This window comes from Rhinatrema bivittatum, chromosome 19 (assembly GCF_901001135.1).
Source record: "Rhinatrema bivittatum chromosome 19, aRhiBiv1.1, whole genome shotgun sequence".
NCBI classification, from domain to species: Eukaryota; Metazoa; Chordata; class Amphibia; order Gymnophiona; family Rhinatrematidae; genus Rhinatrema; species Rhinatrema bivittatum.
In genome coordinates this window covers 29193638-29220341 of record NC_042633.1, presented here as the reverse complement: position 1 = coordinate 29220341, position 26704 = coordinate 29193638, and the positions used below count along the sequence as shown (strand labels likewise).

The 26704-nt window shown below is 47.6% G+C and overlaps 1 protein-coding gene across 1 annotated transcript in view; it reads right to left on the bottom strand.

Moving 5' to 3' along the window:
* The window catches only part of LOC115080312, a 139332-nt gene that overhangs the window by 83940 nt on the left and 28688 nt on the right, over window positions 1–26704 (bottom strand). Inside the window, exons 7-8 of the mRNA XM_029584463.1 lie at window positions 20279–20466; window positions 19894–20083 (exon numbers count right to left, since the gene is read on the bottom strand). Coding sequence (XP_029440323.1) covers window positions 19894–20083; window positions 20279–20466 — 378 coding nt within the window. The remainder of the gene's footprint in view (window positions 1–19893; window positions 20084–20278; window positions 20467–26704) is intronic.

Below are 26704 nucleotides of genomic sequence, written 5' to 3'. Positions count from 1 at the left end.
CAATTATTACCACCGTGGACCCTTGAGCCAAGAAATGTCCTACCTGAGATAAGATTTCCGAAGCTCTCGTCATCGGGCAGCGGATCTCAGTTCCAGACCGGGTTAGAGGTCACCAGCAGACAGGCGGATCCAGATAACAGTCCAGGGTTGAGGCAGGCGGCTAGCGTCGGAATCCAGTAAGCAATCCAAGGGTCGAGACAGGCAGCAAACAGACGAATCCAGGAAACAGTCCGTGCTCGAGACAAGCGGCGAACAGCAGAATCCAGTCAACAATCCAAGGGTCAAGACAGGCAGCAAACAGGCGAATCCAGGAAACAATCCATGGTCGAGACAGGCGGCGAAAGGCAGAATCTGGCAAACAATCCAAGGGTCGAGGCCAGAGTTCAAATACTCCCTGCTGGATGACGTCAGCGAGGAACCGCGGGAACGTTTCCCACTACGGTTCCGTTAAGGCCCGACGTGGGGCACGCGCCTTTGCTGCAGTTGGCCTTGGAGGACTGGCGACGTTCCCGTCGCCCCGAGGAATCGTGGCGGCATCTTCCTGCCACCGCGAGAGAGGCCGGCCGCGCGTAACACCGGTGTACTTTAGGTAATGAAAAAAGGCTCCATGGATTTTCCTCGGCTGTAGGATGCTACGCGGGAATGAATGCAGACATGTTTCCGTTGTGTACCCTGCCCTTGCCAGGATGGCGGTTTTAACTTCCGAATAACTGGCTCTTCCATCGGGGTTGGCACCCTGAAAAGTTGCGTGGCTTCTGCCTGTAAGCAGATTCGCCAAGTAGGAGGTGCAGGTGGTCTTCCCGTCTTTTATTTTAAATACTGGAGGCAATGGGGTTGTCCGGGTTGTGTTGACTTACACTGCTGGGGTTAGCTGGTTAAACTGTTATACAGAAAACCTGAACCTCTCTCTGAGTTGCTGCTTCCCTTCAGTGAAGGTCTACACTAATCGCTCCATGTTAGTTAAGTCTCAATACCACAGAGGCTTCTCTTACAGCACTTTCTTGCCGTATTCAAAACAAAATCCAAGCTGACTGACTGACTAATTTCCCTCTATTCAGGCACAGCTATTCTCTCCTTGGCCTTCTGTAGTTTAAAACTCCAGGCTGCCACTGTAGCCAGGTCCCAAGAAAATTTGTCTTTTCTCTGTTTGGGTTCCCTAGCCTGTGATGCTGCTTAAAATTTCATAAAGCAATCAAAACTTGGTTTTTTCCACTCGACGTTCATTATTAGCAATGCATGGCTTTTGCAGTATTTTCTTCTCGTACCAGCCATTGTTTGCCTCAATGTGCCTTCTGTTTGTGTCATTTTAGAAGGTGAAATTATTTCTTACTTGATAATTTAGTTTCCTCTAAGGAAGGCAGGCTAATTCACACTGGCGGGTTATGCACTCCTACCAGCAGATGGAGACAACTGATTCGCTGATGTCACTGACGTATAGCCCTGCCCCCTCATCAGCTGACCAGCCTCTCTAGAAAAGCAAACTGTGGACAACTGAATATACTTGACCCATGACTAACCGCCGACATCTCGTTACTTCCAAAAAACTCAGTAGTACCGAATTCAGGAAAAAAATATTAACTACAACTGATTATATAGACTGGTTCTTCACTTACCAGTCCTTCAAACGATTCAGAACATAAAACCATATGCATCATGCCCGACTGAAAGGACGAACTGAAAATAAAAGCACAAGTAGGCAAGCCCAGGGTGGGGATAGTGGATTGGCCTGCCTTCCTTAGAGGAAAAGAATGATCAGGTGATTTCACCTTCCTCTGCACTCAGGCAGGCCAATCCACACCAGTGGGATGTACCAAAGCTATTCCCGAAACAGATGGGAAGCTGCCTGCGCTCCCATCAACACCGCACGCGCGAAAGCCGCATCCTCCTGAGCAAGGTGTTTAGGACCAGACCCTTAATTAATCCTTCCCGCACAAACTCCAAAATTAGGGTATTGCCACTCGAGAGGGTGACAATCTCTCACCCCGCACAGACTGTCAAAAAGTCTCCAAACCATGGTATAAGTCAGAGAATCAGAAAACTTCCTAGCTCGGAGCAGTGAGGACACCACTGCCAGAAAATAACCACACCTCAGCAGGTGAGCCCTCTTAAGGCCAAAAACTGTTAAATAAAAATAAAATAAAGAAAGTCTGGGTTGATTCTATTTTATTTTTAATGCAGTTTAACATAATTACAAGAAATCATCTTGTATGAAATATGGGTAATGTTACAGTTACATATAAAGTATAAGAAAAATCAAAATTTTCAGAAATAAATGATCGCATAAACCCACGTATTACAAAGGTAAAGAGGGGAGAAGCAAAGTATTTGAGCGTTTATATACTGAAATAATAAAAGTAAGCCATTGAACATAAAGCCCCGCCTCTATTTCACAGCCGGTATACTAGGTGGTCTCCATCAACACCCTTCACTGTTCTGGTTCTTGGTATAAGTCAGAGAATCAGAAAACTTCCTAGCTCGGAGCAGTGAGGACACCACTGCCAGAATATAACCACACCTCAGCAGGTGGGCCCTCTTAAGGACAAAACTGTAAGACAGAATCAACCCAGACTTTCATGCATGATCAGCCCGTTGTAGAAGCTCCTTTTTGAGCATCAGCCACATAGGACTGCCTATCAGTCAACATTGGAGGTCCGCGTACCAGTTTCCATGGCCACCATAGGTACGGTTTCAGGATGACTCGCCATCCTTCATATTACCCTGCTGATCATCTGCTAAGAAGGGAATATATACAGAATCTCGCTCTGTGCTCATTGTTGAACAATAGCATCAGTTCCCAATGTCCTCAGGTCTTTTCCATCACTGCAGAACCATTGCACTATCGTGCTGTTGCAACTCGCCAACAGATCAAGATACTATGAGCCGAAAGACAGTCTTGCCAGCTCTCGCTCTCCTGAGTCTAACGTATGTCTATTGAGGAATTGGCCCTCACATTGTCTGTCCCTGCAATATGAGAGTCTGATAGTGTATGTAGATGTTACTCAGCCCATTCCAAGAGAGCATCTATTTCCACCATCACCTGGTGACTCTTCGTTCCACCCCGATGGTTTACTTAGGGCGACTGTCAAGGCATTGTCTGACGTTATTCTTACCGCCCATCTTACCGCTCATCCTGTCAGCCGATCACCAAACTGTAGGCAAGCCAAGCAAACTGCACAAGCTTCCAATCAATTGATGGTCCACTGTCGTTCATCAACATTCCACCAACTTTGCGCTATCAACTCTTGGCAGCGAGACCCGCAACCCAGGAGGCTCGAATCCATTGTAAGCACCAACCATTCTGGAGTCTCTAAAGGTTACCCTTCTCAACCGTCACTACAACTTTGCGCTCACTTCCAGCGGCAAGGATAGCCTCACAATATACGCCCGTGACTGCAGATTCCACCGCAACAGCAGAACCTGCTGAAGCGGCAGTATATGCGCTCTTGCCCAGGATTCCACTTTCAACGTTGTTGCCATTGACCCCAAGACCTGTAAATAACTCCACACCGTTGAACAAGTGGCCAATCTCAAGGATTGAATCCAGATTCTCCAACTTTCTGACACGTTGATCTGGCATAATCACTCCTGCCTTTCAACACATCAAGTCTCACGACGAGGAATTCCAGTGTCTGTGTTGGCTGTAGATTGCTTTTGGCTAAGTCCCGCTCTTGAAGGATGCGGATTCACCTTGCGAGACGCCAACTGACCTTCTTCCGCACTCTTGGCCCCGAATTAACCAAGCGTCCACATATGGATGGACCAGAATACCCTCCTTGTGCAGAGTCATCACTACCACCACCATGATCTTGGAGAAGGTTCTGGGCGCCGTAACCAGCCAAAATGGCAAAGCTAGAAACTGATAACGCTGTCCTAGAATGGCAAAACATAGAAACCACTGAAGTTCTCGTCGTATGAGGATTCGTAGATATGCTTCCTCCAGATCGCGAGATGTGAGAAATTCCCCCCTTTCCATCGTCACAATGACAGAGCTTAAGATTTCCAATCTGAAGTGAGTCACACACAAATCTCAGTTCACTCCTTTCAGATCCAGGATGGATCGAAATGAGCTCCCTTTCTCCTTGGGTATGACAAAACAGAAAGAATATCACTACATATTTTCCTGCGGTTTGGGAACGGGAATTACAGCCCTGAGCTCTATCAGCCTTTGTAACGTGCTCTCCAGTCACTCTCTTCACTACCAATTTGCATGGAGTGACCAGTCAAGATCTAGCAGTCAACCATGATTTGGGTCCACTTTTGATAAATGTGAGATAGCCGCCTATCTCCGGAATCCATAGGTGGACCCCCATACCTTCATTGTGAGGTCAGAGATGCTCCAAGGACTGTGATCTTCCGCAGGGATGCGTCCTCTTACTTGTCAATCCCCTATAAAGGCAATAAACAATGGGAATCCCTGAAGCAGCCTCTCGTACCAAAACAGCACAAAGCTGTTGGGGCAGCCTACTTGCAGGATCAAGATCCTTTTATCAACCAGGTCATTCTCAGAGATCTTCTCTTTGGGGGTGGGGGGGCGGCATTTCTGGTTGCACCCTCTTTAAAGTTGCAGTTTAGGTAACTCACAGGCTGCAGCCCTTAGCTGTATTGGACCAGTCCTGTGGCATCATTTGCCAGCAGAGTTAAGGTCAGTGAATGATAGCCAATAGGAAGAAGAAAAAAATGCTTTCCATTTCTCTTCCCTCGAACCCACTCAGTTATAGGGCCATTCTCCTTTCCACCATTCCACACAAGTTCACCCACATCAAGTTCTCATCATCTCCTTGAGATCCTCCCATTAAGCCTACTTTGGCCTCTTTTACACTCAAATTTCTCCATTTCGCCCCTCAGGTCCCCTCAGTCAGTTTCCTTCTAATCACAGGAATGGAGAGGCAGCACTCGGCCTCCCTTCCCTCCCGCAGCCTCAGAAGGACCCCTCGATCTATCAATCAGCAGCCCACAGCCTCCCTTCCATGTAAACGTGTTGGCATTTGTCGTGAGTGCGCATTTGGCTGTCTTCCTATTTACGTCTGGGTGTTTGGAATCACCTGAGGAATCATCCTCCCAGAGTTCCTACCTTAAGAATCAGCCCTCCCCACCCAGAGAGCTCCTTCTGAAGAACTGCACCCCAGTTCTTGCCCCCTTCCCTGCCTTGTAACCGGAGAGAGGGCTTCAGGTTATTCTATATGGGGTAGGGGCTGGGGCACCACCACCTCATGCCCCCACTCTCCTCACTTCTTCAGCTGGAGTAACAGGGGCAAATTTGCAAAACTGTGCTTGTTTTTGGATCCAGCTCTGAAAAGGACAGTGCACACAGACTTTCCCCCTTTGAAAATTGCCCATGGGGGAGGGGGGGAGGAGGGGAGGGAGTACCCACAGGGATTGCACCAGCTTTTCTCTGCACAGCGCTTAATGCGAGGGGAAAAAAAACCACGCAAAAGCCAGATACGATTTTTACCTCCCTGCTCTAATTCAGCCTCTGCTCAATGCAGCGAGATATACCCATCCTGTGGCACAGTCGCATACTTTTTAAACCACACACATGGGGTGACCGATTTTCAAAAATCCCTCTTCCCTGGCTAAATGGATTTTGAAAACTGCCATTTTTGTAAGATGGTACGTGACAGGCAGAACTCAAGCTTTTGTCAGGCAGGGCAGGTTTTGAGGATTTGAAGATGTCAGCTGCATGCAAAATGTTACTCTTCTAGATTAGAAAGGGGTCCGTCTGTCCCCAAGGGTCCTCAAAGGGCTGCATGGAACATGTCAAATCATTGAAAAGGCTGACTTTTCATGAGCGGGGTCTGAAATGTAACTGAAGAGGGTAATAAAGGGGCATTTTTCTAAGAACTGGGTAGCACAACCACCGATCTCTCCTCTTCTTCATTACCTACACCCCAGGAGAAGTGGGGGACCTGGAATGTAACGCACTGTCTCCCACTCAGACTCCTCCATATGCTCTTGCTCTGTCTTTTCTCTCTTCTCTTTCCTTTCCCACACATCTCCCTCCCCTCGCCCCATTCAGTACTCTTCCTCTGCGGCCACCCAGGGCCTGCCACGCAAGCAGCAGAATGCCCCTCCTGTCATCTTTTGATCCTTTCCTTGCATGCACCACATGCCACACCTGCTCCACTCCCAGCCATACTTTACCAGGAAGCAGTCAGACTCCTTCATGTTGCCCTTCTTCTCGCCATCTTCTCCAGCCTGCTTTCCGTCTAAAGGTGGGAGGAGCAAACTGCTTGTAGTTGCACAATACCAGTCTGTCCCAGCTATCACCATTAAAGCCATCAAGGCGACAGCTACAACTGTGCAAAACGTCCACGGATCCAAAGACTGCTGCTGCTACCCAGTGCAAACCAATGCAGGCGTTTTTGTGTTTAAGGCCAAAAATATCCAGGGTTTTCCAAAAAAAAAAAAAAAAATACAGAAAAGGGCTTTTCCTTAAAATATCCCAGAAGAGATGCACAGGTGCCTATTCTAATCCGAAGCAAAACGTCCAGAGCTGTCACTGAAGTGCTCCTAATGCTGTTCCAATATCCCACCACTGACCAATGTTTCAGCCCTGCCTGCATAAGAAGAAAAGGCCATCCACTAACACCGAACATTATAAAAAAGATCGATTACAGGACTGGTTAAATCCCGACTTTCCCCTGCATTCATAGTTAACCTGCACAGGATTGTCAAGTCTCCAGATTGGTAGGGAGCAGTTCACCCCAGGCCGCCAGCTCGATAGACCGGATGGGGCAGATTGATAGACACACACACGCGCTCCTCCAGTGGCTTACATGCGCAATCAGTAAGGGCCTGCACAACCCTAACCGACCCGCCCGCCCCTCAGATACTATTGTGGGCGGAGTTACCCTCCCTTCCTGGGGGACCAGCTGCTTTCCTATTGGCTGCCGGGGTCCTCGCCCCCGCCTGACGCCTAACCTCTCTCACACACGATTGGTAGCAGGGTGTGAGTATCTCATCAGCGGGAAAAGAAACAAAAAGAGTCAAATGTTAAAGCTGCGAAGAAAGCGTTCCTGCCGCGTTCGCAATTCTAACCTCTCTCGACTTCCAAACATTCCCCAGAATCAGCAAATCGGCATCACCGAGCTGGACTGCCCGCCTGCACTGGACGTCCGTGTAAGGAAAAATACAAAACAATCCCTAGTCGCACTTGAGATCCCAACCACCGATCGGGCTGCCCCTCTCGTGGGTAGATCACCGCAATCGATCTGGCAACTCGCCTTAGCTCTCGGCCCCCATATCCTTAAGAACACAAGAAGTTGCCATCGCGGGTCAGATGCAGGATCCATGTACCCAGCATCCGTTTCCAACAGTGGCTAATCCAAAGGTCAAGTACCTTTCACGTACCCAAACAGTAAATACAGCCCATGCTACTAATGCCAGTAATAGCAATGGCTATTCCTTACGTTAACTTGATTAGTGGCAGTTTATGGACTTTTTAAATTAACTTCCCTAACCGCTTTCAAAATAAACAGGGTGCAGTAGGGTCCCCCTTGCAGTCTGCAAGAAAGGCCTGATGGTGTCCCACCCCAGCTGATCGCCTACGGATGATTTAAAGAAGACCGTTGATCAGCAGCACTATTTCAAACAGCATGCCGAAATTAAGATATTTGTAAACATTGCGATAGAAAAGTAAAGCACAGCTAGGTGGAGAGCTTGAGCGTTCTGTGAGACAAGACATATAAACCTCCTCCTCCATCCTACTTCCACACTGGTTTCAAGAGCCACCCTGCAGAAAATAGTGCTCAAGTAAGGACACACAACTTGGATTTCAAAAGCAGATTTTACATACATTTTTTAACTATTCTAGACACAGGTCAAATATGTCCTGAACCTCCACTCAAAAGGAGCAAACATTTATTTGTTAATATAGCACACAGCCATCGGAATGTTTCAGACTTGCTCTTTGTGCGGCTGAGGAAACAGGGGGACAAATCAGTCACATCACTGCATGATAACAGCGCTGATGTAAACAACACAACCCAAGCTATATCAGCTACAATAACCAGGTCCATTTAGGGATCTGGTGACCTGCAGGCAAATCGAGATGGACGCGCAAAACAGATATACACCATCAACGCACAGTAATATATTTCAATTTATTCATTCAGGTCTTTTACACATATTATAGAAAAAGTGATACAAGATTAAATGTCAAAATATACAAAACAAGGCAAATTCCTTACATTTAAAACAGCACAGCATTAAAGGCTAAAGATCTAGATGCCAGATTAGGTTTAGATCCATAGTTTGAGCTACCTTTGCTTGAAATAAAGGCCTTCTCGCTGCTGCTGAGAGAGAGCCATTTTGTGCTAGAAACTACGCGGCAGTGATGTCACTTCCTACTTCCCTTTCCTCTAGCATAAAATGGGCTGCACCCAGGAGCAGCGCCTACAAATCTCCAGTTATTCCTTTGATAAAGCCGTCCTTACTGCTGCTGAACGGCAGCCATTTTGTGCTACACCTAGGGCTGTAAGTGATGGTCACTCTACTCTTCCTTCCTCTATCATAAAATGGCCGCTCCCAGCAGCCGAGCCTAAAATTATCCATTTTATTCTTTGAATAAAGCTTTCCTGCTGCTGGAGGCAGCCATTTGTGTACAATCTACGGCGTCAGTGTGTCGCTTCCCTTTCCTCTAGCATAAAATGGCTGCTCCCAGCAGCCGAGCCTACTTTCTCCATTTATTCCTTGAATAAAGCTCCTTCCTGCTGCTGAAGGCAGCCATTTTGTGTACAATCTACGGCTGTCAGATGTCGCTTCCTTTCCTCTAGCATAAAATGGCTGCTCCCAGCAGCCGAGCCTACCTTTCTCCATTTTATTCCTTGACTAACGTCTCCTTTCTGCTGCTGGAGGCAGCCATTAGCATAAAATGCTGCTCCCAGCAGCCGAGCCTATAATTCTACACCATTTTATTCCTTGACTAACGTCTCCTTTTAGCTGCTTGAGGCAGCCATGTTGTGGTACAATCTACGGCTGTCAGATGTCGCTTACCTTTCCTCTAGCATAAAATGGCTGCTCCCAGCAGCCGAGCCTATAATTCTCCACCATTTTATTTCTTGAATAAAGCCTCCTCCTTCCTGCTGCTGGAGGCAGCCATTTTGTGCTACAATCTACGGCTGTCAGTGCTGTCGCTTCCCTTTCCTCTAGCATAAAATGGCTGCTCCCAGCAGCCGAGCCTTCAATTCTTCATTTTATTCCTTCACTAACGTCTCCTTCCTGCTGCTGGAAGCAGCCATTTTGTAGTACAATCTACGGCTGTCATGTCGCTTCCCTTTCCTCTAGCATAAAATGGCTGCTCCCAGCAGCCGAGTCTACCTTTCTCCATTTTATTCCTTCACTAAATCTCTTTCTGCTGCTGGAGGCAGCCATTAGCATAAGGCTGCTCCCAGCAGCCAAGCCTACCTTTCTCCATTTTATTCCTTGACTAACGTCTCCTTGCTGCTGCTGGAAGCAGCCATTTTGTAGTACAATCTACGGCTGTCAGATGTCGCTTCGCTTTCCTCTAGCATAAAATGGCTGCTCCCAGCAGCTGAGCCTACCTTTCTCCATTTTATTCCTTCACTAACGTCTCCTTCCTGCTGCTGGAAGCAGCCATTTTGTAGTACAATCTACGGCTGTCAGATGTCGCTTCCCTTTCCTCTAGCATAAAATGGCTGCTCCCAGCAGCGAGTCTACCTTTCTCCATTTTATTCCTTTGAATAAAATCTCCTTCCTGCTGCTGGAGGCAGCCATGTTGTAGTACAATCTACTGCGGTCAGTGCTGTAGCCTCCCTTTCCTTTAACATAAAATGGCTGCTCCCAGCAGCCGAGCCTACAATTCTCCACCATTTTATTCCTTGAATAAAGCCTCCTTCCTGCTGCTGGAGGCAGCCATTTTGTGCTACAATCTGCGGCTGTCAGTGCTGTCGCTTCCCTTTCCTCTAGCATAAAATGGCTGCTCCAGCAGCCGAGCCTACAATTCTTCATTTTATTCCTTGACTAACGTCTCCTTTCAGCTGCTGGAGGCAGCCATGTTGTGGTACAATCTACGGCTGTCAGATGTCGCTTCCCTTTCCTCTAGCATAAAATGGCTGCTCCCAGCAGCCGAGCCTACAATTCTCCATTTTATTCCTTGGATAAAGCCTCCGTGCTGCTGCTGAAGGCAGCCATTTTGTGCTAATCTAGGCCTGTCAGTGATGTCACTTCCTTTTCCTCTAACATAAAATGGCTGCTCCCAGCAGCCGAGCCTACAATTCTCCATTTTATTCCTTGGATAAGCCTCCGTGCAGCTACTGAAGGCAGCCATTTGTGCTAATCTAGGCCTGTCAGTGATGTCACTTCCTTTTCCTCTAGCATAAAATGGCTGCTCCCAGCAGCCGAGCCTACCTTTCTCCATTTTATTCCTTGACTAACATCTCCTTCCAGGTGCTGGGGGCAGCCATTTTGTGGTACAATCTACGGCTGTCAGATGTCGCTTCCCTTTCCTCTAGCATAAAATGGCTGCTCCCAGCAGCTGAGCCTACCTTTCTTCCATTTTATTCCTTCACTAACGTCTCCTTCCTGCTGCTGGAAGCAGCTCATTTTGTAGGACAATCTACGGCTGTCAGATGTCGCTTCCTTTCCTCTAGCATAAAATGGCTGCTCCCAGCAGCCGAGTCTACCTTTCTCCATTTTATTCCTTCACTAAAATCTCCTTTCTGCTGCTGGAGGCAGCCATTAGCATAAAATGGCTGCTCCCAGCAGCCAAGCCTACCTTTTCGCCATTTATCCTTGACTAACGTCTCCTTAGCTGCTGCTGGAAGCAGCCATTTTGAGTACAATCTACGGCTGTCCAGATGTCGCTTCGGGCTTTCCTCTAGCATAAAATGGCTAGCTCCCAGCAGCTGACCGATCCTTTCTTCCATTTTATCCCTTCACGAACGTCCTCCTTCCTGCGGCTGGAAGCAGCCATTTTGTAGTAACAATCTACGGCTGTCTAGATGTCGCTTCCCTTTCCTCTAGCATAAAATGGCTGCTCCCAGCAGCCGAGTCCTACCTTTCTCCATTTTATATGTCCTTGAATAAAATCTCCTTCCGGCTGCTGGAGGCAGCCATGTTGTAGTACAATCTACTGCGGTCAGTGCTGTAGCCTCCGTTCCTTTAACATAAAATGGCTGCTCCAGCGAGCCGAGCCTAACAATTCTCCACACATTTTATTCGCTGTGAATAAAGCCTCCTTCCTGCTGCTGGAGGCAGCCATTTTGTGCTACAATCTGCGGCTGTCAGTGCTGTCGCTTCCCTTTCCTCTAGCATAAAATGGCTGCTCCCAGCAGCCGAGGCTACAATTCTTCATTTTATTCCTTGACTAACGTCTCCTTTCAGCTGCTGGAGGCAGCCATGTTGTGGTACAATCTACGGCTGTCAGATGTCGCTTCCCCTTCCTCTAGCATAAAATGGCTGCTCCCAGCAGCCGAGCCTACAATTCTCCATTTTATTCCTTGGATAAAGCCTCCGTGCTGCTGCTGAAGGCAGCCATTTTGTGCTAATCTAGGCCTGTCAGTGATGTCACTTCCTTTTCCTCTAACATAAAATGGCTGCTCCCAGCAGCCGAGCTACAATTCTCCATTTTATTCCTTGGCTAACGCCTCCGTCCTGCTGCTGAATGCAGCCATTTCTGCTAATCTAGGCCTGTCAGTGATGTCACTTCCTTTTCCTCTAGCATAAAATGGCTGCTCCAGCAGCCAAGCCTACCTTTCTCTCATTTATTCCTTGACAACGTCTCCGTCCTGCTGCTGGAAGCAGCCATTTTGTAGTACAATCTACGGCTGTCAGATGTCGCTTCCCTTTCCTCTAGCATAAAATGGCTGCTCCCAGCAGCCGAGCCTACCTTTCTCCATTTTATTCCTTGACTAACGTCTCCTTCCTGCTGCTGGAAGCAGCCATTTTGTAGTACAATCTACGGCTGTCAGATGTCGCTTCCCTTTCCTCTAGCATAAAATGGCTGCTCCCAGCAGCCGAGCCTACCTTTCTCCATTTTATTCCTTGACTAACGTCTCCTTTCTGCTGCTGGAGGCAGCCATTAGCATAAAATGGCTGCTCCAGCAGCCGAGCCTACAACTTTCCACTATATTCTTTCTTGCATAGAGTGCCCTTGCCTGCGGCTGAAGGCAGCCATTTTGTGCTTACAATCTACAGCAGTCCGTGCTGTCGCTTCCCTTTCCTTTAGCATAAAATGGCTGCTCGCAACAGCAGCCCGTACAATTTTCCATGATTTTAGTCTCTCAAGGATATTGTAAATCAGTACCAGCATTAAACCTTTTGGCATTTTCCTCCCTACCTTGTCCGTTCTACAGGGCAGGGATTTCAAGTCTCAGCATACACTATTCTTATTAAGTTGTATTACAACCATCTATGACAGGTCTTATTTCCAGTTCTCATCTCTTTTCCTCATGCATTTTATTTTTAAAACACTTGTCTTGTGCCCTGAGTAATGAGCCCCGAACTATCTTCACTGTCTCGTTTCTCTCTTGCCCTTTTTAGATAAACAAAGGGAAGGTATGTCTCTATCCTGTCCTAACAGCACAGGGAAACATTGAAACCAATTTTAAAAGTTGAAACCGCATTCTCACAACTCGCAAAAGCATTAGACAAAAAGGAATTAGAAAAGGTACAAAGAAAAAATTTATACACAAAAGTAAAAAAATAATCTGCAAACGGGATAAACACCTGACAGGGGCAAAACAAACCTGCTTTTTGCTGGTTGAAAGGATTTTACAAAGAAAAACAGCTTAATTTCTCCATTTCTGTACCTGCTGATTCTAATGTGTTTCTTCCTCTTATTTCATTAAAACAGTAACTTCTCCACCTCCCCCCACTACCTTACAAATGGAGAAACAAAGGGGTGTTGTGCTAAAGGCACCATCAGAAAAAGTGGATTAAAGAGTCAGAGCAAAAGAATTACCATCCTTCCCTCCTTCCAAAAGACCCTCATTCTAATCAACTCCTCCAAACTCATTGTGTGTGTCCCTTCAGCAGACACTTAACCTCTCCCTCCTGATCTAGAACCATGGTGGCAAAATCACTCTGATGCCTATGTACTAAAGGTTTTCTCCCCTTTGTCCCTAAGGGAAAAATCCTTTTGAGCTCTCAATTCCCCCCGACCCTCTGTGACCTTGGCAAAATCACTTAATCTCTTTACCCAACCCTCTCTGTGTGGCCTTCAGCAAAGTCGCTAATCCATCCTCCCACATGGACACACTATCCCTGTATGTGACCTTCAGCAAAATTACTTAGCCAACTCTTCCTTCCACTCCTCTGATCTTCAGCAAAATTACTTATACTCCCCGTGCTTGTAATTAAGGGGTTTTTTTTGGGTCAGCGCAGGCAAGCTTCCTCTTGCAGCACTCTTCATATAACATTAAGGAATACATTTTACAAGCGCCGCTATCACTAAAAGGCCCATATACGCGTGCTAATCCCTCCTCCCGCAGGCACAACTATCCCTGTGAACAAATAAATAGTCTCGTTGTGCAGAGAAAATCCTCTTGAGGTATACTTGTAACAACAGAACACAAAGGTCAGGTGGTGTTCCGCTAATGCTTTTATCAGAGAACTAACATCACTGGAGAATGATTACTTTTCCTCTTCCCTCTCTACTGGGCATCAACTTTAGAAAGAACACATCCTGAGCTTTTAATGTCATTGTCCCTCTGCAGTAACCTATGACATACAAAGAGACAGCTCGCCAGATTCATGAGTTGAAGAGTACACAACCACACCGGCGTTACCCAGCATTCAGTAACTATTCTCCAGAGGGCAGCACTGTAATCTAAAAACAGAGTACATCCTAGGACACAGGGAACAGAATATGGAACCATCCTAGAGCTTCAGTTCTGTCCCCACAGCACCCACACAAAAGAAAGGATAGATCTTCTCTGTGAAGAAGAGAGCATCCACCATGTATTTTATGATTTTCTTGTCCCGAGACAGGATCAGCTGAACATGTGCTGTCAGGGGAACCACTGTTAAAGGCACTACAGAGAAAGAGGAAAGGTTTAGGAAGAGGACTGCTCATGCTGCTAAAGAGTCAATAGGGTCTCAATCAGGATACATGATTAGATTGTTCCTCTCAAGAGCTCAACGTGTTGGAGGAAGCATTCTTCCGACTACTGTACCAACTGCTCCTTCCCCACCATTACAGAAAATCTTTCCTTAAATAAAATGCTGTCCGTGTGCCTTGGAAGAGAAACCTTTAAATGATAGAGGCCCACCGAGACATAGTCTATACCAGTAATGCCCCTGCAAACACAAGCTGCTTGTTGATAACCAGAAAAAACAGCAAGCCTGCTCCCACTGGGAATTTCAAGACCTAGGACACAGAACAGAATATGGAACCATCCTAGAGCTTCAGTTCTGTCCCCACGGCACCCACACAAAAGAAAGGATAGATCTTCTCTGTGAAGGAGTCATTGAAAGTGAAGAGAGTCTCCATGCTGTCTGCATTGTAGAAGGAGACTCGTCCTTGCTCATAGTTTAGGAACACTCCCACGGTGTTGGGAGTCTCACGCAAAGCTAGAGGGGTGTCTGGGGACGTGAAGGCCCAGTATTCATCATGATACGGACCCAGGAGTCCAATAGCCCAGATCCCCACACACGGTTTGATTTTAAACACTCCTTTCCACCTCCCAGATTCCCTGGCAGCCCCCCCCAGTCCAGTATACACCGCCTCCCACCTCCCAGTTAGCGCACCCCAAAGGAGAACCTCTGGCGTGCCAAAGCACAGGGTTTGCCATTAAAACGCTCAGGGCTATCAGAAAAGAAGGCACTACAGAGAAAGAGGAGAGGTTAGGAAGAGGACTGCTCATGCTGCTAAAGAGTCAATAGGGTCTCAATCAGGATACATGATCAGATTGTTCCTCTCAAGAGCTCAACGTGTTGGAGGAAGCATTCTTCCGACTACTGTACCAACTGCCCCTTCCCCACCATTACGGAAAATCTTTCCTTAAATAAAATGCTGTCAGTGTGCCTTGGAAGAGAAACCTTTAAAATGATAGAGGCCCACCGAGACATAGTCTATACCAGTAATGCCCCTGCAAACACAAGCTGCTTGTTGATAACCAGAAAAACAGCAAGCCTGCTCCCACTGGGAATTTCAAGACCCACCCAGGCAGCTATCTTGGAATGGGCCTGGAGGCCTAACAGAAGACAATTTCAGTGTGAGGGATTTCTCTCAAGAATGGAGGATAGGGCCTATTCAGCCAGCACAGAGGACTCCGTCTTGAGGACTGTAATTACTCGCCTTTTTCTGCCCATCTCCTTTAACTTAGTAGCATTTTATCCAGTCCTTGGAAGTGACCATCCATCTGCACTTGGCCTTGTTTTCATTCTGAGGAGACGCAGGCTCTGGATGCTGGAATGTCACATAATTGCTCCTGTGGAAGAGGGAGGATGACAATTAATCTTTCAATAAAACACAGAAGCCCTGGATCTACATTTTGGAATTTTTCAGTTAAAACAGGGAATTTCAGCTCAGCTGAGAGGAATTTTAATTTCAACGGGTCAGACTGCATCAGAACCAGATCTTCGAAAATCTGTGCTGCTCAACATGGAGCATCAGACTGGAGAACAAGACGGAGGAAAATCAGAATAGGTCCACACCATTGCCACTTGTGATATTAAATAGGGTCAGCAGCTCTCCAGGCCTTCAAGGACAGGCTGAGCCTGCTTTTGTATTATGATGGCATGTATGGACTCTTACATCTCATTTCTCTGAGAATAAGCACAAATCTTCAAGGCCCAGCATGCAATGCGGCAAAACCAGGTCTGGCTCAGCGTAATTCTGATGACCAGGAGTCACCTAATCATAAACTAGAGAGCCTAAAGGCAAAAATCCCATCCTTCAAGTTTCAGTGGGCTCAGGTTGTTTATAAGATGTTCATTTCTAGGTCGATGCCACTTTGTGGCTGACTAAAGTATTTCACTGTTTCTACTTCCTTTGTCTGTTTTCTACATACAAAACCTGGTGTCTGATGTATCTGACGATGAGTGTTTCTACAGTGCAGTGGGCTCAGGAGCTGTGAGCAGAAGGCAAGGTTTGTAGCAATATTAACTAGTTTAGGACTACACGCGTCCACCTTTGAAAACTGAAGCATGAGTGCGCTTCGGCATCATGGCAACTGCTAACAGTATTCCGTCCCTCCCCCCACCAAGGTACCAAGAGTAGGAATGCAAAGCAGCAACTTGGAAAATTTCAGGGCACAATTTAAAAGGCTACTCTCTAGGCACGGGCTTAAATGAGAAGTCAGCCGAAGTGGGGGCAGCTACACCAAGGGTGATGAGGACTGAATGCGCCATTTGCGCGTAAGCACAATTTGAGCCTTACAGAGGAACAGAGAAAGGATACAAAAGCCATCCTTGATGCATTAGAAGCCTATTTCAAGCCTGATATATATATATATATATATATATGAAAGATTCATGTTTGGCTGCTGTAAACAAGAGGAGGGGGGAAATCCATTAATAACTTTAGCACAAATTTGAGAAAAAGCAGCGAAATGGGAGCATGACTCACTGAATAATCAGGTTCCTTCATTTTTGGGTTCAGCAGATTTTCACCCCTAAATTCCTGGATTTTTCCAAAGGTGAACATCAGTTTAAACTGATGTCCACTCCAATTTTCTGTCAACTGAAGAGTGCGCCTCAGCACTTTCCGTCACTGCAGATAGAACAGCGTGCTGCATTTCAGCTCCTGCTCCCGCCAGAAAGATATGGTGTTTCAAATCCTGCACCCCCAAGGAACAAAATCAGGTACCTCTATGCCCTAGCCAAAGCGCCGGTTGTTCTGTCCAGTTCCACCAATGCAACGTGACATTTGAAGATGGAAGGCATCCATCACTTCCAATGCTTTCTCCAGGGTGAGTCCTGGGTGTTCCCAAATCCGCAAGGGTTGGTCCAGCATGTCCAGGAACTGCTCTAAGAGGACATGGTTGGCTACTTTGAAGCTTTTCACCTTTGGCTATAATCACTTCCATCCAATTATTACCACCGTGGACCCTTGAGCCGAGAAATGTCCTACCTGAGATAAGACTTCCGAAGCTCTCGTCATCGGGCGGCGGATCTCAGTTCCAGACTGGGTTAGGGGTCAGCAGCAGACAGGCGGATCCAGATAACAGTCCAGGGTTGAGGCAGGCGGCTAGCATCGGAATCCAGTAAGCAATCCAAGGGTCGAGACAGGCAGCAAACAGGCGAATCCAGGAAACAATCCGTGCTCGAGACAAGCGGCGAACAGCAGAATCCAGTCAACAATCCATGGTCGAGACAGGCGGCGAAAGGCAGAATCTGGCAAATAATCCAAGGGTCGAGGCCAAGAGACAGTCCAGGAGGAGAGGAGCAGGACAGGAACCAGGGACTAGGAGCAAACAACGCAGCCAGCAGCTTCAGGACACCTGTTGCAGAGGCAAGGCTGGAGAGCAAGAACAGAGTTCAAATACTCCCTGCTGGATGACGTCAGCGAAGAACCGCGGGAACTTTTCCCACCACGGTTCCGTTAAGGCCCGACGTGGGGCACGCGCCTTTGCTGCAGTCGGCCTTGGAGGACTGGCAGCGTTCCTGTCGCCCCGAGGAATCGTGGCGGCATCTTCCTGCCACCGCGAGAGGCTGGCCGCGCGTAACACCGGTGTACTTTAGGTGATGAAAAAGGCTCCATGGACTTTCCCTCGGCTGTAGGATGCTACGCGGGAATGAATGTAGACATGTTTCCGTTGTGTACCCTGCCCTAGCCCGGATGGCGGTTTTAACTTCCGAATAACTGGCTCTTCCAGCGGGGTTGGCACCCTGAAAAGTTGCTTGGCTTCTGCCTGTAATCAGATTCACCAAGTAGGTGGTGCAGGTGGTCTTCCCGTCTTTTATTTTAAATACTGGAGGCAATGGGGTTGTGTGAGTTGTGTTGACTTACACTGCTTGGGCTAGCTGGTTAAACTGTTATACAGAAACTTGAACCTCTCTCTGAGTTGCTGCTTCCCTTCAGTGAAGGTCTACACTAATCGCTCCATGTTAGTTAAGTCTCAACACCACAGAGGCTTCTCTTACAGCACTTTCTTGCCGTATTCAAAACAAAATCCTAGCTCTGACTGACTAGTTTCCCTCTATTCAGGCACAGCTATTCTCTCCTTGGCCTTCTGTAGTTTAACACTCCAGGCTACCACTGTAGCCAGGTCCCAAGAAAATTGTCTTTTCTCTGTTTGGGTTCCCTAGCCTGTGATGCTGCTTAAAATTTCATAAAGCAATCAAAACTTGGTTTTTCCACTCGAAGTTCATTATTAGCAATGCATGGCTTTTGTAGTATTTTCTTCTTGTACCGGCCATTGTTTGCCTCATTGTGCCTTCTGTTTGTGTCATTTTAGAAGGTGAAATTATTTCTTACTTGATAATTTAGTTTCCTCTAACGAAGGCAGGCTAATTCACATTGGCGGGTTATGCACTCCTACCAGCAGATGGAGACAACTGATTCGCTGATGTCACTGACTTATAGCCCTGCCCCCTCATCAGCTGACCAGCCTCTCTAGAAAAGCAAACTGTAGACAACTGAATATACTTCACCCATGACTAACCGACCAACTCAGTAGTACCGAATTCAGGAAAAAAATATTAACTACAACTGATTATATAGACTGGTTCTTCACTTACCAGTCCTTCAAACGATTCAGAACAAAAAACCATATGCATCATGCCCGAATCAAAGGACGAACTGAAAATAAAAGCGCAAGTAGGCAGCCCAGGGCGGGATAGTGGATTGGCCTGCCTTCCTTAGAGGAAAAGAAATGATCAGGTGATTTCACCTTCCTCTGCACTCAGGCAGGCCAATCCACACCAGTGGGATGTACCAAAGCTATTCCCGAAACAGATGGGAAGCTGCCTGTGCTCCCATCAACACCGCACGCGCAAAAGCCGCGTCCTCCTGAGCAAGGTGTTTAGGACCAGACCCTTAATTAATCCTTCCAGCACAAACTCCAAAATTAGGGGATTGCCACTCGAGAGGGTGACAATCTCTCACCCCGCACAGACTGTCAAAAAGTCTCCAAACCATGGTATAAGTCAGAGAATCAGAAAACTTCCTAGCTCGGAGCAGTGAGGACACCACTGCCAGAAAATAACCACACCTCAGCAGGTGGGCCCTCTTAAGGCCAAAACTGTAAGACAGAATCAACCCAGGCTTTCATGCATGATCAGCCCGTTGTAGAAGCTCCTTTTTGAGCAGCAGCCACATAGGACTGCCTATCAGTCAACATTGGAGGTCCGCGTACCACAGTTTCCATGGCCACCATAAGTACGATTTCAGGATGACTCGCCATCCTTCATATTACCCTGCTGATCATCTGCTAAGAAGGGAATATATACAGAATCTCGCTCTGTGCTCATTGTTCCCAATGTCCTCGGGTCCTTTCCATCACTGCAGAACCGTTGCACTATCGTGCTGTTGCAACTCGCCAACAGATCAAGATACTATGAGCCGAAAGACAGTCTGCCAGCTCTCGCTCTCCTGAGTCTAAGGTTTGTCTATTGAGGAATTGGCCATCACATTGTCTGTCCCTGCAATGTGAGAGTCTGATAGTGTCTGTAGATGTTGCTCTGCCCATTCCAAGAGAGCATCTATTTCCACAGTCACCTGATGACTATTCGTTCCACCCCGATGGTTTACTTAGGGCGACTGTCAAGGCATTGTCTGACGTTATTCTTACCGCCCGTCCTGTCAGCCGATCACCAAACTGCAGGCAAGCCAAGCAAACTGCACAAGCTTCCAATCGATTGATGGTCCACTGTCGTTCCTCAACATTCCACCAACATTGCCCTATCAACTCTTGGCAGCGAGACCCCCAACCCAGGAGGCTCGAATCCATTGTAAGCACCAACCATTCTGGAGTCTCTAAAGGTTACCTTTCTCATGAGGTGTTCCCTTTGCAACCATCACTACAACTTTGCGCCCACTTCCAGCGGCAAAGATAGCCTCACAATATACGCCCGTGACTGCAGATTTCACCGTAACAGCAGAATCTGCTGATGCGGCAGTATATGCGCTCTTGCCCAGGATTCCACTTTCAACGTTGTTGCCATTGACCCCAAAGACCTGTAAATAACTCCACACCGTTGAACAAGTGGCCAATCTCAAGGAATGAACCAGATTCTCCAACTTTCTGACACGTTGATCTGGCATAATCACCCTGCCTTTCAACCACATCACTTCTCACGCCGAGGAATTCCATGGTCTGTGTGGCTGTAGATTGCTTTTGGCTAAGTCCAGCTCTTGAAGGAAGCGAATCACCTTGCGAGACGCCAACTGACCTTCTTCCGCACTCTTGGCCCAAATTAACCAAGCGTCCACATATGGATGGACCAGAATACCTTCCTTGTGCAGAGCATCACTACTACCACCATGATCTTGGAGAAGGTTCTGGGCACCGTAGCCAGGCCAAAATGGCAAAGCTAGAAACTGATAATGCTGTCCTAGAACTGCAAAACATAGAAACCACTGAAGTGAGATTAAGAAATTCCCCCCTTTGCATCGCCACAATGACAGAGCTTAAGATTTCCATTCTGAAGTGAGTCCACGCAAATGTCAGTTCACTCCTTGCAGATCCAGGATGGGTCGAAATGAGCTCTCTTTCTCCTTGGGTATGACAAAACAGAAAGAATATCACTACATATTTTCCTGCAGTTTGGGAACGGGAATTACAGCCCTGAGCTCTATCAGCCTTTGTAACGTGCTCTCCAGTCACTCTCTTCACTACCAATTTGCATGGAGTGACCATTCAAGATCCAGCAGTCAACCATGATTTAGGTCCCCTTTTGATAAATGTGAGATAGCCGCCTATCTCCGGAATCCGTAGGTAGACCCCCACACCTTCATTGCGAGGTCCGAGATGCTCCAAAGGACCGTGATCTTCCGCAGGGATGCGTCCTCTTACTTGTCAATCCCCTGTAAAGGCAATAAACAATGGGAATCCCTGGAGCAACCTCTCGTCCCAAAACAGCACAACGCTGCTTTAGTCTTGGAATCACCTCATCAATTCACAATCTTCTCCAACTCATTTCCCAACCGGAGAGAACCCTTAAAGGGTATATCGCATTGTCCGACAGCACGCAAACCGCTCGATTCTGCAGCCCGCAGTGGAGCCGGTCAAGGGAGAACAAAGTTCTAGCGTCCCATCTTTGCATAGGGATGGGCAGCCTACTTGCAGGATCAAGAATCCTTTTATCAACCAAGTCATTCTCAGAGATCTTCTCTTTGGGGGTGGGGGGCGGCATTTCTGGTTGCACCCTCTTTAAAAGTTGCATGTTTAGGTAACTCACAGGCTGCTGCCCTTAGCTGTATTGGACCAGTCCTGTAGCATCATTTGCCAGCAGAGTTAAAGGTCAATGAATGATTAGCCAATAGGAAGAAGAAAAAAGTTTCCATTTCTCTTTCCCGTGACCCCACTCAGCCATTCTCCTTTCCACCACTTCCACAGTTTACCCACATCAAGTTCTCATCATCTCCTTCAGATCCTCCCATTAAGCCTACTTTGGCCTCTTTTACACTCAAATTCTCCATTTAGCCCCTCAGGTCCCCCAGTCAGTTTCCTTCTAATCACAGGAATGGAGAGGCAGCACCCGGCCTCCCTTCCCTCCCGCAGCCTCAGAAGGCCCCCTCGATCTATCAATCAGCAGCCCCCAGCCTCCGTTCCATGTAAACGTGTTGGCGTTTGTCTTGAGTGCGCATTTGGCTGTCTTCCTATTTACGTCTGGGTGTTTGGAATCACCTGAGGAATCATCCTCCCAGAGTTCATACCTTAAGAATCAGCCCTCCCCACCCAGAGAGAGCTCCTTCTGAAGAACTGCACCCCGTTCTTGCCCCCTTCCCTGCCTTGTAACTCTGGAAGGAGAGGGCTTCAGGTTATTCTATATGGGGTATGGGCTGGGGGCACCACCACCTCATGCCCCCACTCTCCCCACTTCTTCAGCTGGAGTAACAGGGACAAATTTGCAAAACAAAAAACTGTGCTTTGTTTTTGGATTCAGCTCTGAAAATGACAGTACACACAGACTTTCCCTCTTTGAAAATTGCCCATTGGGGGGGGGGGGGGGGGGGGAGGTACCCACAGGGATTGCACCAGCTTTTTCTGCACACGCTTGATGCGTGGGGGAAAAAACCACGCAAAAGCCATATACGTTTTTTCCCTCCCTGCTCTAATTCAGCTTCCGCTCAATGCAGGGAGATGTACCCATACTGTGGCACAGTCGCATACTTTTAAACCACACACATGGGCTGACCGATTTTCAAAAATCTCTCTTCCATGGCTAAAACGATTTGAAAAATGCCATTTTTGTAAGATGGCACGTGACAGGCAGAACTCAAGCTTTTGTCAGGCTGGGCAGGTTTTGAGGATTTGAAAACGTCAGCTGCATGCAAAATGACTCCTCCATATGCTCTTGCTCTCTCCTCTTTCCCTTCCCACACATTCCTTCCCCTCCTCTTACCTCCCCTGGCCCCATTCAGTACTCTTCCTCTGCGGCCACCCAGGGCCTGCCCACGCAAGCAGCAGAATGCCCTCCTGTCATCTTTTGATCCTTTCCTTGCATGCACCACATGCCACACCTGCGCCGCTCCCAGCCATCCTTCACCAGGAAAGCAGTCAGACTCCCTTCATGTTGCCCTTCTTCTCGCCATCTTCTCCAGCCTGCTTTCCGTCTAGAGGTGGGAGGAGCAAACTGCTTGTAGTTGCACAATACCAGTCTGTCCCAGCTGCCACCATTAAAGCCATCAAGGCGACAGCTACAACTGTGCAAAACGTCCACGGATCCAAAGACTGCTGCTGCTGCTACCCAGTGCAAACAAATGCAGGCGTTTTTCAGTTTAAGGCCAAAAATTTCCAGGGTTTTCCAAAAAAGAATACAGGCAAGGGCTTTTCCTTAAAATATCTCAATAGAGATGCACGGGTGCCTATTCTAATCCGAAGCAAAACGTCCAGAGCTGTCACTGAAGTGCTCCTAATGCTGTTCCAATATCCCACCACTGACCAATGTTTCAGCCCTGCCTGCATAAGGAGAAAAGACCATCCACTAACACCGAACATTATAAAAAAAGATCGATTACAGGACTGGTTAAATCCCGACTTTCCCCTGCATTCATAGTTAACCTGCACAGGATTGTCAAGTCTCCAGATTGGTAGGGAGCAGTTCACCCCAGGCCGCCAGCTCGATAGACCGGATGGGGCAGATTGATAGACACACACGCGCGCTCCTCCAGTGGCTTACATGCGCAATCAGTAAGGGCCTGCACAACCCTAACCGACCGCCCGCCCCTCAGATACTATTGTGGGCGGAGTTACCCTCCCTTCCTGGGGGGACCAGCTGCTTTCCTATTGGCTGCCGAAGGTCCTCGCCCCCGCCTGACGCCTAGTCTCTCTCACACACGATTGGTAGGAGGGTGTGAGTATCTCAAAAGCGGGAAAAGAAAAAAAAAAAAAAAAAGAGTCAAATGTTAAAGCTGCGAAGAAAGCGTTCCTGCCGCGTTCGCAAATCTAACCTCTCTCGACTTCCAAAAATTCCCCAGAATCAGCAAATCGGCACCACCGAGCTGGACTGCCCGCCTGCACTGGACATCCGTGTAAGGAAAAATACAAAACAATCCCTAGTCGCTCTTGAGATCCCAACCACCGATCGGGCTGCCCCTCTCGTGGGTAGATCACCGCAATCGATCTGGCAACTCGCCTTAGCTCTCGGCCCCCATATCCTTAAGAACACAGGTCGATACAGTAAAGTGTGCTCCGTCGGAGCGCACCGTCAGCCTGCCCTGGACGCGTGTTTTCCCTTACCCCTTATTCAGTAAGGGGAGGAAAACAAGCGGCCCACCCGCGGCACCTAATAGAGCCCTCAACATGCAAATGCATGTTGAGGGCCCTATTAGGTATGCGTGCGCGATTCAGTAAGTAAAATGTGCAGCCAAGCCGCACATTTTACTCTAAGAAATTAGCGCCGCCCAAAGGTCGGCGCTAATTTCTTCCGGCGCCAGGAAAGTGCACAGAAAAGCAGTAAAAACTGCTTTTCTGTGCACCCTCCGACTTAATATCATAGCGATATTAAGTCGGAGGTCCGCAAAAGTAAAAAAAAAAAAAAAAAATTTAATTCGGCCCGCGGCTGTCGGGCCGAAAACCGGACGCTCAATTTTGCCGGCGTCCGGTTTCCGAGCCCGTGGCTGTCAGCGGGCTCGAGAACCGACGCCGGCAAAATTGAGCGTCGGCTGTCAAACCCACTGACAGCCGCCGTTCTAGGCCAAAAGGAGGCGCTAGGGACGCGCTAGTGTCCCTAGCGCCTCCTTTTCCTCGTTTGCACCGCGTCACATCATTTGCATACTGGATCGCTCGCACTGCGCGGTTTTACAGTATCTCAGCGGGAAAAGAAAAAAAAAAGTCAAATGTTAAAGCTGCGAAGAAAGCGTTCCTGCCGCGTTCGCAATTCTAACCTCTCTCGACTTACAAACATTCCCCAGAATCAGCAAATCGGCATCACCGAGCTGGACTGCCCGCCTGCACTGGACGTCCGTCTAAGGAAAAAAGACAAAACAATCCCTAGTCGCACTTGAGATCCCAACCACCGATCGGGGCTGCCCCTCTCGTGGGTAGATCACCGTAATCGATCTGGCAACTCGCCTTAGCTCTCGGCCCCATATCCTTAAGAACACAAGAAGTTGCCATCCAGAGTCAGATGCAGGATCCATTATACCCAGCATCCCGTTTCCAACAGTGGCTAATCCAAAGCTCAAGTACCTTTCACGTACCCAAACAGTAAATACAGCCCATGCTACTAATGCCAGTAATAGCAATGGCTATTCCTTAACTTGATTAGTGGCAGTTTATGGACTTTTTAAATTAACTTCCCTAACCGCTTTAAAAATAAACAGGGTGCAGTAGGGTCCCCCTTGCAGTCTGCAAGAAAGGCCTGATGGTGGCCCACCCCAGCTGATCGCCTACGGATGATTTAAAGAAGACCTTTTGATCAGCAGCACTATTTCAAACAGCATGCCGAAATTAAGATATTTGTAAACATTGCGATAGAAAAGTAAAGCACAGCTAGGTGGAGAGCTTGAGCGTTCTGTGAGACAAGACATATAAACCTCCTCCTCCATCCTTCTTCCACACTGGTTTCAAGAGCCACCTCTCCCCTGCAGAAAATAGTGCTCAAGTAAGGACACACACCTTGGATTTCAAAAGCAGTTTAACTATTCTAGACCCAGATCAAATATGTCCTGAAGCTCCACTCAAAGGAGCAAACATTTATTTGTTAATATAGCACACAGCCATCGGAATGTTTCAGACTTGCTCTTTGTGCGGCTGAGTGAACAGGGGGACAAATCAGTCACATCACTGCATGATAACAGCGCTGATGTAAACAACACAACCCAAGCTATATCAGCTACAATAACCAGGTCCATTTAGGGATCTGGTGACACTGCAGCAAATCGGAGATGGGACGCGCAAAACAGAGATACACCATCACGCACAGTAATAGATTTCAATTTATTTTCCAATACATTCATTCAGGTCTTTTACACATATTATAGAAAAAGAGATACAAGATTAAAATGTCAAAATACAAAACAAGTGCAAATTTCTTACGCTTTAAAACAGCACAGGCATTAAAGGCTAAAGATGCTAGATGGCCAGATTAGGTTTAGATCCATAGTTTGAGCTACCTTTGCTTGAATAAAGCCTTCTCGCTGCTGCTGAAGAGAGCCATTTTGTGCTACAAACTACAGCAGGCAGTGATGTCACTTCCTACTTCCCTTTCCTCTAGCATAAAATGGCTGCTCCCAGCAGCAGCGCCTACAAATCTCCATTTGTAGGCGCTGCCATTTTGTGCTACAATCTACAGGAGTCAGGGCTGGCGCTTCCCTTTTCTCTAGCATAAAATGGCCGCTCCCAGCAGCCGAGCCTAAAATTATCCACCATTTTATTCTTTGAATAAAGCTTTCCTGCTGCTGCAGGCAGCCATTTTGTGCTACACTCCAGGGCTGTCAGTGATGTCACTTCCCTTTCCTCTAGCATAAAATGGCTGCTCCCTGCAGCCGAGCCTACAATTCTCCATTTTATTCCTTGGATAAAGTGTCTTTCCTGCTGAAGGCAGCCATTTTGTGCTACAATCTACGCTGTTAGTGCTGCCGCTTCCATTTCCTCTAGCAAAAAAAAAAAAAGACTGCTCCCAGCAGTCGTGTGTACAACTTTCTACCATTTCGTTCCTTGAATAAAGCGTCCTTCCTGCTGCTGCAGGCAGCCATTTTGTGCTACACTCCAGGGCTGTCAGTGATGTTGCTTCCCTTTTCTCTAGCATAAAATGGCTGCTCCCAGCAGCACCGCCTACAATTCTCCACCATTTTCTTCCTTCAATAAAGCCTCCTTGCTGCTGCTGAAGGCAGCCATTTTGTGCTAGTCTACAGCAGTCAATGCTGTTGCTTCCCTTTAGCATAAAATGGCTGCTCTCAGTAGCCGAGCCTATAATTCTCCACCATTTTCTTCCTTCAATAAAGCCTCCTTGCTGCTGCTGAAGGCAGCCATTTTGTGCTAGTCTACAGCAGTCAATGCTGTTGCTTCCCTATTCTCTAGCATAAAATGGCTGCTCCCAGTAGCCGAGCCTATAATTTTCCACCATTTTGTTCCTTGATAAGGCCTCCTTGCTGCTGCTGAAAGCTGCCATTTTGAGCTACAATCTACAG